At 56.8% G+C, this 15,737-nt stretch overlaps 2 protein-coding genes across 4 annotated transcripts; both read right to left on the reverse strand.

Annotated features, from left to right (window-relative positions):
• Nucleotides 1–1,721: 1,721 nt before the first annotated feature.
• On the reverse strand, nucleotides 1,722–10,530 carry VPS33B (VPS33B late endosome and lysosome associated). Its single transcript, XM_004617508.2, has 23 exons — nucleotides 10,297–10,530; nucleotides 9,491–9,571; nucleotides 9,123–9,184; nucleotides 8,270–8,319; nucleotides 8,083–8,150; nucleotides 7,433–7,478; nucleotides 7,270–7,364; nucleotides 6,962–7,066; nucleotides 6,736–6,832; nucleotides 6,548–6,625; nucleotides 6,335–6,408; nucleotides 6,132–6,218; nucleotides 5,944–6,034; nucleotides 5,735–5,809; nucleotides 5,514–5,578; nucleotides 5,271–5,325; nucleotides 4,096–4,142; nucleotides 3,790–3,922; nucleotides 3,381–3,454; nucleotides 2,539–2,640; nucleotides 2,335–2,410; nucleotides 2,143–2,259; nucleotides 1,722–2,010 (listed from the first exon to the last, which is right to left on the reverse strand). Exons 1-23 carry the CDS (start codon nucleotides 10,390–10,392, stop codon nucleotides 1,931–1,933), a joined length of 1,854 nt encoding a protein of 617 aa, XP_004617565.1. The 5' UTR covers nucleotides 10,393–10,530; the 3' UTR covers nucleotides 1,722–1,930.
• A 2,016-nt stretch (nucleotides 10,531–12,546) lies between these two features.
• On the reverse strand, nucleotides 12,547–15,575 carry NGRN (neugrin, neurite outgrowth associated). 3 transcript variants are annotated; one of them, XM_055142752.1, is made up of 4 exons: nucleotides 15,222–15,575; nucleotides 14,904–15,014; nucleotides 14,100–14,177; nucleotides 13,297–13,434 (listed from the first exon to the last, which is right to left on the reverse strand). In XM_055142752.1, the coding sequence occupies exons 1-3, from the start codon at nucleotides 15,383–15,385 to the stop codon at nucleotides 14,156–14,158; spliced, it is 297 nt and encodes a 98-aa protein (XP_054998727.1). In that variant the 5' UTR covers nucleotides 15,386–15,575; the 3' UTR covers nucleotides 13,297–13,434; nucleotides 14,100–14,155. The 3 variants fall into 3 exon arrangements, with proteins under 3 accessions (XP_054998726.1, XP_054998727.1, XP_054998729.1); XM_055142751.1 differs by lacking the exon at nucleotides 14,100–14,177 and having other exon boundaries at nucleotides 12,547–13,434; nucleotides 15,222–15,423; XM_055142754.1 differs by lacking the exons at nucleotides 13,297–13,434; nucleotides 14,100–14,177 and adding an exon at nucleotides 14,698–14,843 and having other exon boundaries at nucleotides 14,967–15,014.
• Nucleotides 15,576–15,737: the final 162 nt, after the last annotated feature.

The following is a 15,737-nucleotide window of genomic DNA, read 5'->3' on the forward strand; positions in this document are numbered from 1 at the left end:
GCGCCTGGAGGCCATACCATGTGGAAAAGATGCATTGTGTTTTGCCAAATATCTCTGTAACTGTTTTACTGATAAGAAGGTATGTAGTTTGTAGCCCACCTTTACAGGATAAAAGAGAGACCCTCTCAGCAAACAGGGCTCCAAGTCTTTCTGTTCTGACTTGGGGTCCTCAGCACTGAACTTCTAATAAACTCACTAGCTTATCCTGAGCTGTCTCTCTCTGTTCACTCATGGCTTGTGCCAGCAAAACAGATTAAGTGTAAAAGACTCAGCAACACCTGTCAAAAGTTGCCTCTGAAAATGCTAATAAGGATTGTCAGGCAGTTCTGTGCCTGACAATTAAGGAGGAGGACATAATGGGGTACTTGAAGAGTGTCAGAATTACAGTTCTATTAAACATCAGGCGAGGATGAAAGCTGTTGAGGCCTTTGCAGAACAGAGACAAGCTCAGGGTAAATGGCTCAATTGTGGGAAAGCAGGCCACTTCCGTAAAAACTGCAGGGCACCCCCCAACCCTGCCACTTTGAGAATACCACCTGGGCCTTGTCCACGATGCCACGAGGGAAAGCATCTGGCTAAAGATCACTACTCCAAATTTGGTGTCGCTGGTAACACAATGTCAGGAAACCAGCAGGAGGGCTGTCCACAGACCCCACAAAATCAGGGAGTGTTCCTGGCTGCAGCACCTCTCTTGATTTGGCGTTTCAGAGCTCTAGTCAACAGATGCACTGCAGCCAGTCATGGCTGGGAGTTACAGTTACTGTAACTGTAACTGCCCTGTTACAGTTACTATAACTCCCACCCAGTGCCCCTACAAATTAAATTCTGGTATAAGGGGACCTATTCTACTGGGCACTGTGGAGCTACTCGTAGAGATAAGCAGTTTGACAATTAAAGGAACTACTGTTCATATTGGGGTCACTGATTCTGATTATACTGGGGAAATAATAATTGTTATTATGGTGCCAACTGTTTGGATATCGATAAGGGAGAGTGCACTGCTCAGCTTCTCTTACACCTAGGATGGGAGGTTTCAGCAGCACTAATCCTTTGCCTACACTGGCCTTCTTAGGGAGGGTAACCGCCCGGTGAAACTTTTGAGATCCGTGGGAAAAAAATTTAAGGGAATGATTGATACTGGAGCTGATACTTCTAGCATCTCTTCCCAATACTGACCTTGTAACTGGCTGTGTAATCTATATGTTACGATCTGCATGTGATAGGCACGATGCCCTCTTCCTCCATATGGCAGAGTGCACTGGCCCGGAAGGGGCTATAGCCGACTTCCTGCCCCTATGGAGTGCCAAGTCTCTGAACCTATAGGGTCGAGATTTACAAGAACAATGGCAAGCTGTTTATATTTCCCACTCCTAGTCCCTCGATTGCCCCTGATCCTGAAGCCACCCCTTGTTAATTGGGGTCGCTAAAGCTCAGTGCCCACTACCCCTCTGCTTTTGGTGGAAATCTCACCATCCAGTGTGGTCCTCACGGTGGCCCCTTAATAATGAAAAATTAGGGGCTGGAGCAATAGCACAGTGGGTAGGGCATTTGCCTTGCACGTGGCCGACCCAGGTTCGATTCCCAGCATCCCATATGGTCCCCTGAGCACCGCCAGGAGTGATTCCTGAGTGCAGAGCCAGGAGTAACCCGTGTGCATTGCCGGGTGTGACCCAAAAACAAAACAAAAAAAAAAAAAGAAAGAAAAATTAAGGACACTGGAATCCTTAGTAAAATAACAACTATAATTGGGGCGTACTGAAATTGGGGCATACTGGTGCGTATTTGTGGATTTCACTCACAAAACAGGAAGAGGGGACTCTGGGGGGGAAGATGTGGCCTCTCCACAGTCACATCAGCTCTGTGCCCCCATGCTCACAGCAGGAAGCCCAATGGGGAGCACATCCCGGGAAGGCAGCTCTGGTGGGAAGCTTCAGCCTTTCACCTCACTCATGGCCTCCATGAGGCGGGCGCTGTTGGTGACAGCCGTCGTCAGAAAGATGAACCTGTATCCTGTGGAGGGTCCCAGTGAGGTGACCAGAGGCAGATGGTGGGGCCCCGGGTGCCTTAGCTCCCCGCACCCAGATGCCTGCCAGGCCCTCAGCAACCTAGACAGGCAGGGACACAGCTCCGTGGCGCTCTTACCTTTCTCTCTGCCCAGGAAGCGCAGGGCCGAGATCTCTGAGAAGGTGCACCCACCAAGGAACACCACAAGGATGAGGCGCGAGGACTCACTGGGCGCTTTGTCCTCCTTGCTCACGTCTGCAGGGTCAGGCGAGACTCAGCACCGCGTGACCCCACCTCCCCCACCACTCCTGGCCTCCGCGGGGCCCACACCTGTGAACACCAGCTCCCCGCAGTTGAGCAGCCGCACCACCTCCTCCAGGCCCTGCCAACTTCGTCGTTCCAGTACCTGTGAGAGCACGAGGATGGGCCCAGCTGGGACACAGTCGGCTGAGGACAGGACAGGCCCTCGCAGGCTCCATGTTGGGGCACCCAGGGACCCAGAGAATGCAAAGGGTGGGGCGCCTTCAATCACACCTGCTCAATGACTCGGCAGCTGAGGGGCACGTAGGCACCGCTGAAGACATAGGCCATGTCACGAGGCACTTTGAGGTCATACTCGCCGTCTACACGTGGGATCTGGAGGGCCCAAGGAGTGGGGCAAGGTGAGCACCCCCAAGAACTGCTGACGGGAAAACCAGAGAGGCCGGAAAAGAGAAAAGGATCCCAGAGCCCCCTGTGCCCCTTTCCCAGGCCTGCTGCTGAGCAGCATGTGCCCAGAAGGGTTGGCAGGAGCTGCTGGGCAAGAGTCTCCCACTGTGCGCACACGAGGCCCTCATGGAGCTCAACACTCTGCTCTGCCTATGATGCTACTCCCAGCCCTGCAGTCAGCAAGTAATGTTCATGCTCTCATGGAGCTCTAGCCCTACTTCACGTGGGGCTTTTTCCTCACACACCCAGTGGTTCCAGAGGTGGCCTGGGAGCCCCTGACTCTTAGGGACACTCAGCCCGTATGGCGGGTCTGGCGACATGGTGCTGGATGCTGGCACAGGCAGAAAGCACGTGCTCTAGCCCTAGCCTTTGTCCCCATGTCTGGGTGGGGGTAGCAGAGCAAAGGGAAAAATCTGTACAAAGCAAATGGCTTAGAGCTTTCTGTATTGGGGCTAGAGCGATAGTACAGCAGGGAGGGCAATTGCCTTGCACGCGGCCAACCTGGTTCGATTCCCAGCATCCTATATGGTCCCCCGAGCAGCACCAGGAGTAATCCCCGTGCATCGCCGGGTGTGACCCAAAAAGAAAAAAAGAAAAGGCTTCTGTGGAGTCAGAGCAGCCCACAAAGGACACCCCAGCTGTCCCCTGCCCATCCCGCACCCACCTACCAGGTTCAGCTTCTTGCTGATGGCGCGGAAATTGCTTCTCTTGGCCAGAGAGCTGAAGGCATCGGTGATCTTGCCTGGAACGGGGCAGGCGGGGTGTCCTCAGTCTAGGGTACTGCGCTCCCTGACACCCCTACTCGCTCTGAGCCACCATTGAGCAACCCCCAGAACCTGCCATGCTGGTCACTTCCCTGCTCCCCAAGCTCAGTGGGGGGCAGCCTGGTCACTCACTGCAATTACAGGGTGACCCTGACTCACAGGTCCAAGAGGGGGTTCTGGGAACACACCCGCCTGGACCAAGCCCACCTCACTGATCAAGGCCTGGACCCTGTCCTGATGCTAGGCATCCTTCCTTGGACGGGGTGGTCAGCAAACAGAAGGAGATGGAACTGAGAGCCTGGGGTCCCCTCACCTGCAGCCTTGTCGGTCACCAGCTTGCTGACCTTGCTCTCCACCGCCGTGAGCGTGTCCCCCGGGGCCTGCTCTGTCAGTAGCCCGGCGCGGCGCAGGTTGGAGAAGGTGAGCAGGTGCTCAGGGCCGTAGCTCTGCAGGGGACACAGTCTAGGGGAGCACCACGAGGGGGGTGCAGTGGCTGCTGTGCTGAGACTCAGGTTCATCCAGGGGAACCACGGGCCTTGTGGGCTTTCGTCTCTCTCAAACTGTCCCCTGACCCCATCTGCTAAGATCCCACAAAACTAGGTCCTCCTATAGGCCTCACCTGCAGATACTGCGTCTTCAGGGAGCGGTAATCCTTGGGGATCAATCCTGAAAGTGAAGACAAGCTGTCAGGCAGCTGCTGCGCCGTGAAATGTGCAGCAAGCACCCTGCGCCAAACCACCTTCCCCAGGAGGAAGGGCCCCAGGGTCTAGCCTCACAACCTGCACAGCTTTTGTTCTTAAAAAGTCATTTTTGCTTATTTATTGGTTTTGGGGCCACACCCGGCAGTGCTCATGGCATACTCCTGGCGGGTGGGAGGACCATATGGGACACTGGGGATGGAACCCCGATTGGCCACGTACAAGGCAAGTGCCCACCCTTACTATTGATCTGCTGTCCCCCCAACTCCCCTGTCCAGCTGTTCCTAAACTGACTCTGAAGCACGGGCGCACTGACAGAGAGCGCCTGAATCAGGGTGCGGGAGAATGGGTGAGTCTCCAGGCGAGGAAGCGGTGTGGGGAGAAAGGACTTTCATTGCGCTTCCCCTGGCCATGTACATGCCAGCTCTACCCCGATTGCCTTTCAGTCACTGAAGGCCCTGAGAAGTGTTCAGCTGAGTTCCAGTAAGACAGTGGGTATAGCACTTGCCTTGCATGCAGCTGACCTGGGTTTGATCCTTGTCGCTAGATATGGTGCCCCAATGCCCCATGAGGAGTGATATCTGAGCACCACCAGGAATGGATCAAAAACCAAAACTGGGTTGTAGGGGCCGGAGCAATAGGCCAGCAGAGAGGACACTTGCCTTGCACACAGCCGACCTGGGTTCAATTCCTGGAACCCTACAGGGGCCCCTCCCAGCACTTCAAGCAGTGATTCCTGAGCACAAAGCCAGGAGTAAGGCCAGGTATTGGTGGGTGTGACCCAAAACCCAAAGGACACCTATCCGCATGGAGGCACATTCAGGGGGAATGAGCAGGGTAGCTAGGGACACTGAGGGGCAAAGCAAGCTTGGGTGATTGCTAGGACCCCAAGGGACACTGGCAGCAGCTGACGAGGGGCTCTGGGACCTCTGACAGATGGGTTCTCTGTCTGCCAGACTCCAAGACTAAACTGAGGGCAGAGCTAGGTGGGCAGGGAGCCCCAGGCAGTGCCTCTGCTGCCCAGAGGCAGATGGACTTGTGCGGGGACAATGAGGGGAAGCAGCCTGGGCTCTCCTGCAGACTCTGCAGGACTCACCGTTCTCCGTAAGCGACAGCAGGCATAGCAGGCGGAGACTTTCAATCGGCGACACCTGCTCGGCAAGGGATAGGGTGTCATTGCCTTGTCCTTCTGTACATGCCCATGCCCACCCCCACACAGCAACATCCTGACACTGCATCCGCCCTCCCCCAGCTGTGCTCCCCAGATCAGCTGTGCCTTCAGCCCCGCTCACCCGCCAGTCTCTGTGCCCTGCAGTACACCCGGCCCAGCCCCGCTCACCTGCCGGTCTATGTGCTCTGCTATGTAACTGGTGCTCTCGCGGACCCCAAAGCCCTCCAGCAGTGCTGCGAGTAAGAGGGGAGACGGGAACAGTTATGGGAGATGAGGTCAGCGGGCTGCATCTCCCCGTCTTTCTCTGCCCCGGGACTGGAGCAGGCAGGCTGCAGAGACAAGGACCTTAAGGTGTTCTTGCAAACCAAGCCCGTTAGCCCCCCAGTCACCGTGCTCAGTCTTGATGAGCTCCTGGAAGTCCTGCCTGGTTTTCTTCTTCATGATGAACTCGCAGGCCCCAATATCTGTGGGTGGAAGGAGAGAGTCGACCTGGGTGGCCTCTACTGTGCATTTCTCCTAGTAGTGCCAAAGGACAGGGTAGACAGTCCACCTCCCTCCAACCTCTGACCAACAGGACAGTTGCGTGAGTGACACCTACGGAGACTCAGCAGCCGGTGCTCCTGCTTCAGCCCCTTGAGTTCCTGGGACACAAAGTTCTTCATCTGCTTGATGTCCATGCCTCTCCGGCGCTGCAGGGAGAGCATGCTGTCACCCCACCACGTCTTGCCCCTGCTCCCCGATTCTGACTCCAGTGGGGAACCACAGAGAGCGGGGCCGGGGCCTCACATCATACTGAGCCTGCAGGTTTCGGGCCTTCTGGCTCAGGAAGCCAAAGACGTTGGAGAAATGCTCGTTGCGAATCTCACTGAAGACCTGCGGAGAGGCCAGGCCCACAGGAGGTTAAGGAGAGACGCAGAACTACCCCCCGGCCCAGAGTCTACACAGCGGACACAGCGGGAACCCCCGGATGGAGTCAGGCGCCCCCTCACCTTGTCCTCAGCATTGAGCAGCACCTTCAGACTCTTGTCAGAGGACGTGACGTCAGGGCCGAAGTCCACACTCCCTTTAAGAAGGGGACATCTAGAAGGGTCGCCCATCCCCAGGGCCCCCTGTCTGGAGCTGCCGTTCAAAGGCCCCCAACTCAGAGGCAGCCAGTGGCCCCCCGAGTGCTGGGCCGGGTGGGAGCCCACAACATCACTCACCACACTTGATGCGGAAGGTATCGTCCACCAAGCCCTCGTAGACCACCTGGGAGCAGAGTGCCGTCACGAAGTCTACATCTGAAACCAGAGTCCAGCCCCGAGGCATCACCTGAAGCACCTGCTGCCCATTGTGCTGCCCCCCCCCTTCGTGTTCTCACGTGCCATGCTTTCCAGCGAGCACCACTTACCTCGGTCCAAGAGGAAGACATGGCCGATTTCTGGCCTGCGGCCCTTGGTCTCCCCTTCCTCCTCCTCCTCCAGGGTCCTCCACATTTCATGCACCATCTGCAGGGTCCACGACAGCCCCCGTGAGCCACAGGCCCCGGCAGAGGTCAGCCCTTGCCCACAAGAGAGGGCTGGCCCGTCTGCCCACCACTACCCTCCTCTGCTCCGGGCACCTGGCGGGGCTGTCACCTTGGCACACCTGCCCATGCCGTAGCAGTGGGGGAAGGGCCCGTAGAGCGTGCTGAGCAGGTGCAAGGCTTGGGCCACAGTGTTGATCCAGCGCTGATCTCCTTCCTGCACACATGCCCACCCGACTCAGCTCCAGCCCACAGGCCTGTCTGGCCAGGGGCAGGAGCGGGGGAGTGGGGGACTGGCACGAGAGTCCAGGTGGTCCCATGTTAGTCCCACGGTCATCCTTTAGCACCCAATCTCCAGATCCCGCCCACTCAGACCCAGGCCCCTTTGCCACTGAGTGCCCAGAAGCCTGCTGGGTGTACCAGGAAGTAGTCCCTGAAAAATTCCGGCAGCTCCATGCTCAGCAGATCCACGTCCAGGGGCAGCAAGGAGAAGGCCCACTCATCACAGCTGACATCTGTGGGCAGCGGGGCATCAGCAGAGCCCCCACGGCCCCGGGAACATGCCCATCCCCGCCATTCTCACCTCCGTAGATACCCTCTTCTTCCAGCACCATCTCACAGGCATAGAACTGCAGGAGCAAAGGCAGAAGTCAGAGACTCATTAGGAACTCGCCCCCTCCCTGCAGCAGCCCGGGAAAGGAGACAGAAACCCCAACTCTCAGACCTGGAAAGGGGCACGGCACAGCCAGCCCAGCACTTCCACACATGTCCCGGTTGAAACAGCTCACTGGGGGCTGGGGTCTCGTCCCAGGCACCCCAAGTTCCCTAGCCCCTGGGATCACTACAAGCCGAGGAGAAGGGGACAGGGCAAGGGGCAGCACCCAGGCCTAGCCATGCCACCAAGACCCTGAATCTGCCTCAGAAGCGCAGGCTTGGGACCCTCCACACAAACAACCGCTGCAGTAGCAACAAGGGGTGCCAAGAGCCGAGCACAGGCTTTCTCTGAGGGTGCCCCGGTTCAGATCCCCCTACAGCGGCCCCTGAGCAGCCCACCAGGAGTTAACTGCCCTGCTGGGTGCGGCCCCCAGAAGAAAAAGAAACAAGTGTTCAGAGAGCCTCTGGGCAGGACAGGGCCTCTCCCCGGGCACAGAGCCTGTGAACACATGCCCTGTTGATGGGAGGGGTGTGAGGGGTGCCCACGCAGTTCTCAACCACTCCCCCGAGCTGAGCTACCTTCTGAGGGCTGAAGATCACTTTGTATCTCCGAGCTCGGCCTGCCTGCTTGTCAGCATTGACGAGGTCTACAGACAAAGAGGAGGACGGTGCCCAGGGCAGGTGTCAGGCAGACACACCCACGCACGGTGTGACCCCACACCTGGTCTCCACACCTGGTGCAGAGGGCCCTCCCAGGCATACTCACTGGCAATGTAGCGCAGGTTCCGGATGCGGGGCCTGATCAGGAAGCAGAGCCTGTAGTCAAGAAGGAAGAGCAGAGATGGGTGAAGGTGAACCGCCAGGATGTGGCCAGCAACCTGCCAACAAGGGCAATGGTGCCCAGCCTCAGCCATGTGCCCCCGCAACAAAGCAGGCTCAGGCGCCCCAACAAAGAGGGACTCCGCTGGTGAGCGGAGGTGATGACCGGCCCTCTCGGTGGCCCAAAAGTTCCTGCTCTCGGGGAATTACAACCTAGTGGGCAACGGAGACTGAATGCTGAAACCCAAGAGAGAGAAGACTCGGGAAGGGTTCTGGCCCAGGGCTCACAGGCGCTGTGCCAGGAAGCTGGGGAGTCCCTTTTGCTAAGGGAGGGTGCACATTAGTTAAGTTTGAAATGCGACTTTGTGAGAGATGAACCCAGCCAGCAGTGGAAGCTAGCCAGAACCCATAACCGACAGACGGCCCCTGGAAATGCAGACTAGGCCCTGGGGCAGTGCGGGTTGGATGGAGGGGGCCGACCAATCCACTGGAATTGGGAGTGTGTGGAACTGGGAGCCAGGGAAACAGGGGACTGGTAAGAGGCTGCCAGCTGGAACTTCAGGGGATCACCCTAGACTGGATGGGATTTGAGGACTTGAGGGGAAGACTTGGACACTCCTAAGCATAACAAAAGCCAGGATGAGGGAGGGAAGCGCAGGAGCAGGAGAGAACCCGCAGAAAGGGAGACAAACTGAGAGGCTACCGCGGGAACGGGCCTGAAGATCAGAACTCAGAACTCAAGCCCAGGGCAATGGGTGGGGGCCGCCTGCAGCTCACTCAGGCTGTTCCGGACACTCAACTGTTCACTGGAGCTGAGGACTGGCTTGTTGTCCACCTTGTACAGCTTGTCCACTTCATGTTGCTACCAAGAGAATCCAACAAGACACCAGGCATGAGTGCTCGGCAACCACAGAATATGGCTCCTTCTGGAAAGGCCCATAATACGGCTGACTCTGAAATGGATCTTCCTCCACAGCCACCCCACTGACCATCTCAGGATGAGCCATGAAGGAAATGAGTCAAAAAAGGCCATTCAGCCCGTCTAATCCAGCTGCGCTCTATTTACCAGCCAAGTATGGCTCTTCAGGCATTGGGTACCAAGCAACAAAGGCAAAAGGCCAACTCAAGAAAAGAGGGGCCTGGGCCCTGATGGGAAGGGGGCTGCTACCTTGAGGATGGAGACGTTGGCAATACGATCCAAAGGACTCATGAGATCAGCCTCGATGAACAAGTCCTTCTTCCCAGGCAACTGAAAGGATAGTCACTCAGGTCACACAGTGCTCATCCAGGGCCCCAAGCACAGTCCCACTGTGCACCCTTCAGGGGTGGGTCCACAGCTGATGCTTCTCTGCAGTCATCCCACTCCTCACCGAGTCCCAGGATGGGTGAACTCGGCTCTCCCGTTTATTAGAGCCATGCATGAATCACACCCCAAAATCGACCACCCTGCCGGCAAGCTGCGACTCTCACCAAGCTGCCAGAAAGCTCTTGGCTTTCACGGACAGTTTTTGCTGGTGCCAGAGATCCGCCAACCAGACCCTCACAAGTGCAAGGCAAGCACTTTACCCTGAGTTACACTCCCGGCCCCAAAACTTGCTACTTTACAAGCGATAGCGGGGTGAAGGGGGTTGCTGGGGGCGTGGCTCGGCGGTAGGGCATTTGCTTTGCACAACTCAGACCTGGGTTCCATTCCTGCCACCCCATACGGTCCCCGCGCCCGCCAGGAGTTATCCCTATAGGCGTAGAGCCAGGAGTCGACTGTCAGCATCGCCAGGTGTGGCCCCTCCCCGCCCTTCTGGACAGAGGGGACTGTGTCCCCTGGGCCGAGAATTCGGGTCGCACTCTGATGGTCTGATGGCTTCCGAATTCTCGGGGCTATGAGAATGTAAGCTCCACCCGCTTCTCCTGCCCTCCCCGAGCCCCGGCTGCAGGGGGCGAGCAGGGAAGCAGCCCGGGCCCGCGGCGCGCGTTCACCTGCTCCAGAAGGTAGATGAGCTGGTCCCGCGCCAGCCGCTTGAGCATGGAGAAGTCCGGCAGCTCGGGGGCGTCCGCCCGGTGCGGGAAAGCCATGGCAGCGGCCCCGCAAGACGACAGCCGCGGCCTCGGAGACCCGCGCCGCTGGACACGGCCGGGGGCTACACCCGAGTCCGCTCGCGCAGAGCAGCAGCCCCCGGCCTGACACCTCCCGGAAGTACCGGGAGCCACAGCGACGCTGAGCCTGCCGGGAAGACGACGGCGTCCGAGAGGGACAATTCAAAATCGCGAAGCGCTACACCCTCCTCCCCCCACTTCCTTCTAGCTAGAAAGCAGGGGCGAGGGGGTTGTTTGTTTTATCTTTTAGTTTTGGGATCACAACGGAGATGCTCGGAGGTTACTCATGGCTCTTACTCATGGCTCTGCATTTCTGGCGGTGCTCGGGGCACCATATGGGATGCCGGTGATCGAACCCGGGTGGGCAACATGCGAGGCAAATGCCCTCCCAACTGTATTATTGCTCCGACCCTTTTTGTTTTGTTTCGTTTTTTTTAAGATTTGAAGCCATACCCAGCGATGCACAGGGGTTATTCCTGGCTCAGGAATTACTCCCGGAGAGCTCAGAGGACCATAGGGTTAGCCGCATGCAAGGCTAACGCCCTATGCAGTGTACTGTCTGTTCAGCCCCAGAAAGCACTGTTCTGGAGATTAAATAATTGTTTGGCGTGGGGGGAAGCGGGGGGGGGCGGTGGGGAGCGATAGTGCAGCGGGCAGTGCGTTTGCCTTGCACGCAGCCGACCCAGGTTGGATTCCCAGCATCCCATATGGTCCCTCGAGCACCGCCAGTAATAATTCCTCAGTGCACGTGCATGAACCAGGAGGATTCCCTTGTGTATAGCTGGGTGTGACCCAAAAAGAAAAAAAAAATTATTGGGTTTGGGGGCCACACCTGGCTTATGCTTGGCTCTGGGTTCAGGGATTTCTTGGTGGTGCAGAAAGGTGGGGCCCAAGCAACAGTCAAGACCTAGTCTTGGGGCCAGAGCAATAGTACAGCGGGAAATTGGCCCACCAGGGATCCATCCTTGGCATCCCATATAGTTCCCAAGCACTGCCAGGAGTTAAGTCCTGAGTGCAGAGCCTGGTGTAACCCAAAAATCCAAAAAAGAAAAAAACAATAGTCTTGCACTCAGCTGATTCCATCACCCACGTCACAGTGAACCCTCAGTGAACGACTCCCAAGCAGTATTTAGGATATGTGGCCAGCAGCATGTGGCCACCAGGACCAGGCTCATGGATTCAATGTGGAGGGGATTGGATGATCTTAGTATCCAGTCACTCTGAGAGCCACCAGAGCACAAAGAGCTGTTCAGGATGTAACTAGCTTCTAACAGGTGTTTTAGCCATGTCTGGAGAAACCAAATTGATCAAGGTAGACTTCCAGTTCCCTTGAGCAAGGGTACCTGAGCCTGGAGACAGGTGGATGTGGAAGACGCCTAGGAGCAGTCACTGGCCTCCTCCCACTGGGCAGGTTGACATGGCCAAAGGCAGGACATTCCATAGTGTGGTGTGAGGTTCCAACTGCCTTTCAACCACACTGAAACCTACTTTGGGAACGGCAGCTCAGCAGAAAGCAGTACAACACAGTTACCCTTGCACTGAAACCCCTGCCCAATTGTCATGGGGGGGAACCCCCGAATACAGCTTAGGAAATAGGAAACCTCACCAAGAGTACTAGGTCACTCCAGAGACCAGGCAAGAGTTCAAGAGGTTGAGTTCTAAAGATTCACACCTTCCTTCTTCCCCCAGGTACATTCTCCCAACCTTTTGGGGTGAGGGCCCACATCTAGAGATGCTCAGGGATCACTCCTGGCTCAAAGGAACATACACAGTGCCAGAAACAAAATTCAGGTTGGCTGCATACAAGACAAACACTTTATCCATCATCTGTCTGGGCCCATCCCATTATGCTTCTGAAATCTAACAAATGATAGACACCCAGTTTACATCTCTCAATCATTACTTTAAGGGATGGGGGACTTGGGGACCTTACAGGATGTTAGGAATCAAATGAGTAAGTTACAAGCAAATAAAGCATCTTAGCCCCTCTCTCAGCCTTTTCTTCTGAAACCTAAAGGACATCCAGGTTTTAATTTTCAAAATGTTGAAGGAAGGAGTCTTTGCTCCCCCTAACTATAATTTCCAAGTTCACTGGTAAACTCTCCCACCGAAGAAAGCACTCCTACACACACACACTGCTAGATTTTACTTTATTTTGAACATAAAGAACCAATTGGCTAAGCAGTTCCAGAACTGCTCAATAAGGAAACGTGGGCAGTGGGCAAACCTTCCCTTCCTTCCCTCATGTAGATAGCAATCACGGCAGAAACTCTCAGGACACATGCAATGTAAGCTGGTTCAAATCCAGGTGCGAAGTGGGCAGGGAACGCTGTCAGCCATCTCCCCATCCACAGATGATGTCTGCTGCCCTGTGCCAGACCAGGTACAACGACTTTCTCCCCATACCACTGGGCAGCTCCATACGTCTAGCACAGGCTCAAACTCTGCCAGGGGGCTTCCACTGCCACCAAGGAATTCTCACCCTCTCTGCTCTGCTTTGCTGCTGAAGTTCTGGTCGCCAGGCTCTCTCATCTTCCAGTTTTCTGTCATTTTGGAGATCCATCACCGTCAGCATGTCTGTGGGCCTTGAACCGTGGTGGAGAGCTTCTGTGGGGACCTCTGGGGGCCGCCTCAGCAGGCACACTGCTCTTCCAGCCCCAGCCCCCTTTATTCCTGCCCTTCTGGCTCTTAGGAGTGCCTGTTCCCTGCACGCTCCATTGCATCGCTTTCAAAGCCATGCTATGATCCTGGTCTCTGGATGGAGCTTCACCCCCTGGCATCAACCAAGAACCAGCTACAGGGTGGCTTACAGAACGTGGCTTCAAGTTGTCACCAGAAACCCGGGGCTGCTGGCCCAGCTGTTTATTAATGGCCTTTTGATCCCTTTGATCCTTGGGTTTCTGGTCCAATGTGGGAACAAACTTGCTTTTTAAAACCCTTCTGATCACGTCAACGCTGACACCAAAGCCTTCAGCCAATCTAGGAACTGGCCAGGTCTCTGCAAATTCCTTATGTAAATATCTACAAGGAAAAAGGAGCAAGGTTGTGAATGAGTCTCCAATCAAGAGTTAGCTGGTCCTCTAAGCATGGCAGGAGTGATTCCTATGCACCAAGAACCCTGGGAGTTAAGAGGGGGCCCAGGAATAAAACAGAAATGAATGGTGCCTGGGTCAGAGGAGAAAAGAGGGCTGGAGACAGAGTAAAACAGCCTTACACACAGTCAACCCAAATTTGATCCCCAGCACCATATAAGGTTCCCTAAGACCTGCCAGAAATAAAACCCTAAGCACTGTCAGAGAAAAATTTCAAGAAAGGAGGGATCAGAACAATAGTACAGCAGGTAGGACACTTGCCTTGCACATGGCTAACCTGGGTTCGATCAATCCCCGGCTTCCCACAGGTCCAGATATCTTTGTTTTGGAACCTCGCCAACAGTGCTGCAACCACCAGGGCTATGTCTGACAGGGCTAGGGCGGCCAGAAGGTGCTAAGGATCAAACTCGGGGCCCTGTGTATGACAGGCATGGGCACCAGTCCTGCTTACTGGTTGGGAGTTAAATACTGGCATATGAGCCGTTCACAATCTTAACAGCTCTGCAACAATGAACTAGGTCCTGTTTAAAAAAATGAAAAACAGCAACAACAAAAAAACAATTAACAAAAACTAAATCTAGATTTGGAGCTTACCCAAATCCACCGTTCCATTCCTTTTTGGGGGCCACACTTGGGGTTACTCCTGGCACTCAGGAATCACTCCTGGCCATGCTAGGGAGGGGAGACGGACTATGTAAGGGGGGAGCATGCAACACAAGTGTCCTCCCTTCTGTTCCACTCGTAAGCATATTTGGGCTGGAAAGGTAACAGCTGTTCTTGCTCCTGGCAAACCAGGGTTTAATCCTCAGCACTATGTAAGGTCCCCTGGGCTATGGCAAGAGTGATCCCTGAGCACTGAGGCAGGAGTAAGCCCTAAGCATGTCTGGCTGTGACACCCCATCCCCAACCCAAAATGAAAAAAATCCTAAATCTGTGGGAAGATAACAAAATGGATAGGGCGCTTGCGTTGCCCATGGCCAACCCACAATCAGTCCCAGGAGGTACCCCATATGGTCCCCTGAACCCTGGCAAGAGCGATCCTAGAGAGCAGAGGTAGCCCTGAGCACCACGGGGGTGTGGGGGGAGGGTGGAAGGTGTGGTGTGGACCAAGAAACAAAACAAGAAACACAAAAATCTTAGTTAACATTAGGTTAAGGGGTCGGGGTGACGGCTCAGGTGCACGCGCACATGCCTAGTCTGTGATGTCCCCGAGTTCCACCCCCAGCACGGCACGACGGCCCTGGAGGCCGGGGCTCTGTCCCCTCCGCGGGCCCGTGGCGCAGCGCTGGGCATCGCAGGGAGCTGCCCCCAGACCCCTAGCATCACTGGTTACGGCCCCTACAAGGACAAAACAACAGCGAGTCACCCAGGGACGCGCCCCACTCAGGGGCGTCTCACCGGATCTGCTCCATGGCTTCCCGCGACAGGGTTCTGGGCGGGGCCCCGCGGGACTCCACCTGCCTGCGAATCTTCTGGAACCTGATGGCCGCCTGCTGCCGTCTCAGGGCGCTGGGGGAGAGAACCGGGGGCTGAGGCCATGCGTGCAGGCGGGGGGCGGCGGAGGCGGCGGGGCTCTCCGGGGCACCCCGAGCGCGCGACTCCGCAGCCCCGCCGCCCCGGGAGCCACCGGGGGCCGCCGAGGAGCCGAGGGGGCGCGGCCCGGGGCGCGGGGCCCGGCGGCGGCTTCAGGCCCGCGCTCCCGGAGGGGACCGGTACCTCGCCACCTCCTGCAGCTCGCGCTCCTCGGGCTCCCAGTCGGAGTCGGGATCGGGCTCGCGGCCGTCGGGGCCCGGGCCCGCCACTCCCCGGCTCGCGAGCCCGCGGCCAGCGGCCGCGGCGCGCACCACCCCGGCCAGCCACAGGGTCCGCGCGGCCGCCATGACGCCCAGGACTGCGTAGTCCCGACCGCGCCGGAAGTGGGGACGGGGCCTCCGGGGCGGGGCTTCCGGGGAGAGACGGTCCCCCGGAAGGCGAGGACAGGACTGAGGCTTTTAGACGCTCCTGCAAAAGCGCTGTGAACTTTATTAATAGAGAGTCGGGTTCAGTTTGCTCCCTCGGCTGCCCGCGCCCGCCCCCAGGCTTCAGGCCTTGTCAGTCCGCCGGCCACGTGCGCAAAGGCCCGCTGGGAACGCGGCCCGGCCCCGGCTGCCCTGTCTTTTGGTTGTGGCTGACTGGGCAAGAATTGGGGACTCCCGGTGTCCACATGCCTCGAGCCCTGGGTGCTCGTGACCA

The sequence above is a fragment of the Sorex araneus genome, chromosome 6 (genome assembly GCF_027595985.1).
Source record: "Sorex araneus isolate mSorAra2 chromosome 6, mSorAra2.pri, whole genome shotgun sequence".
Lineage (NCBI taxonomy): Eukaryota > Metazoa > Chordata > Mammalia > Eulipotyphla > Soricidae > Sorex > Sorex araneus.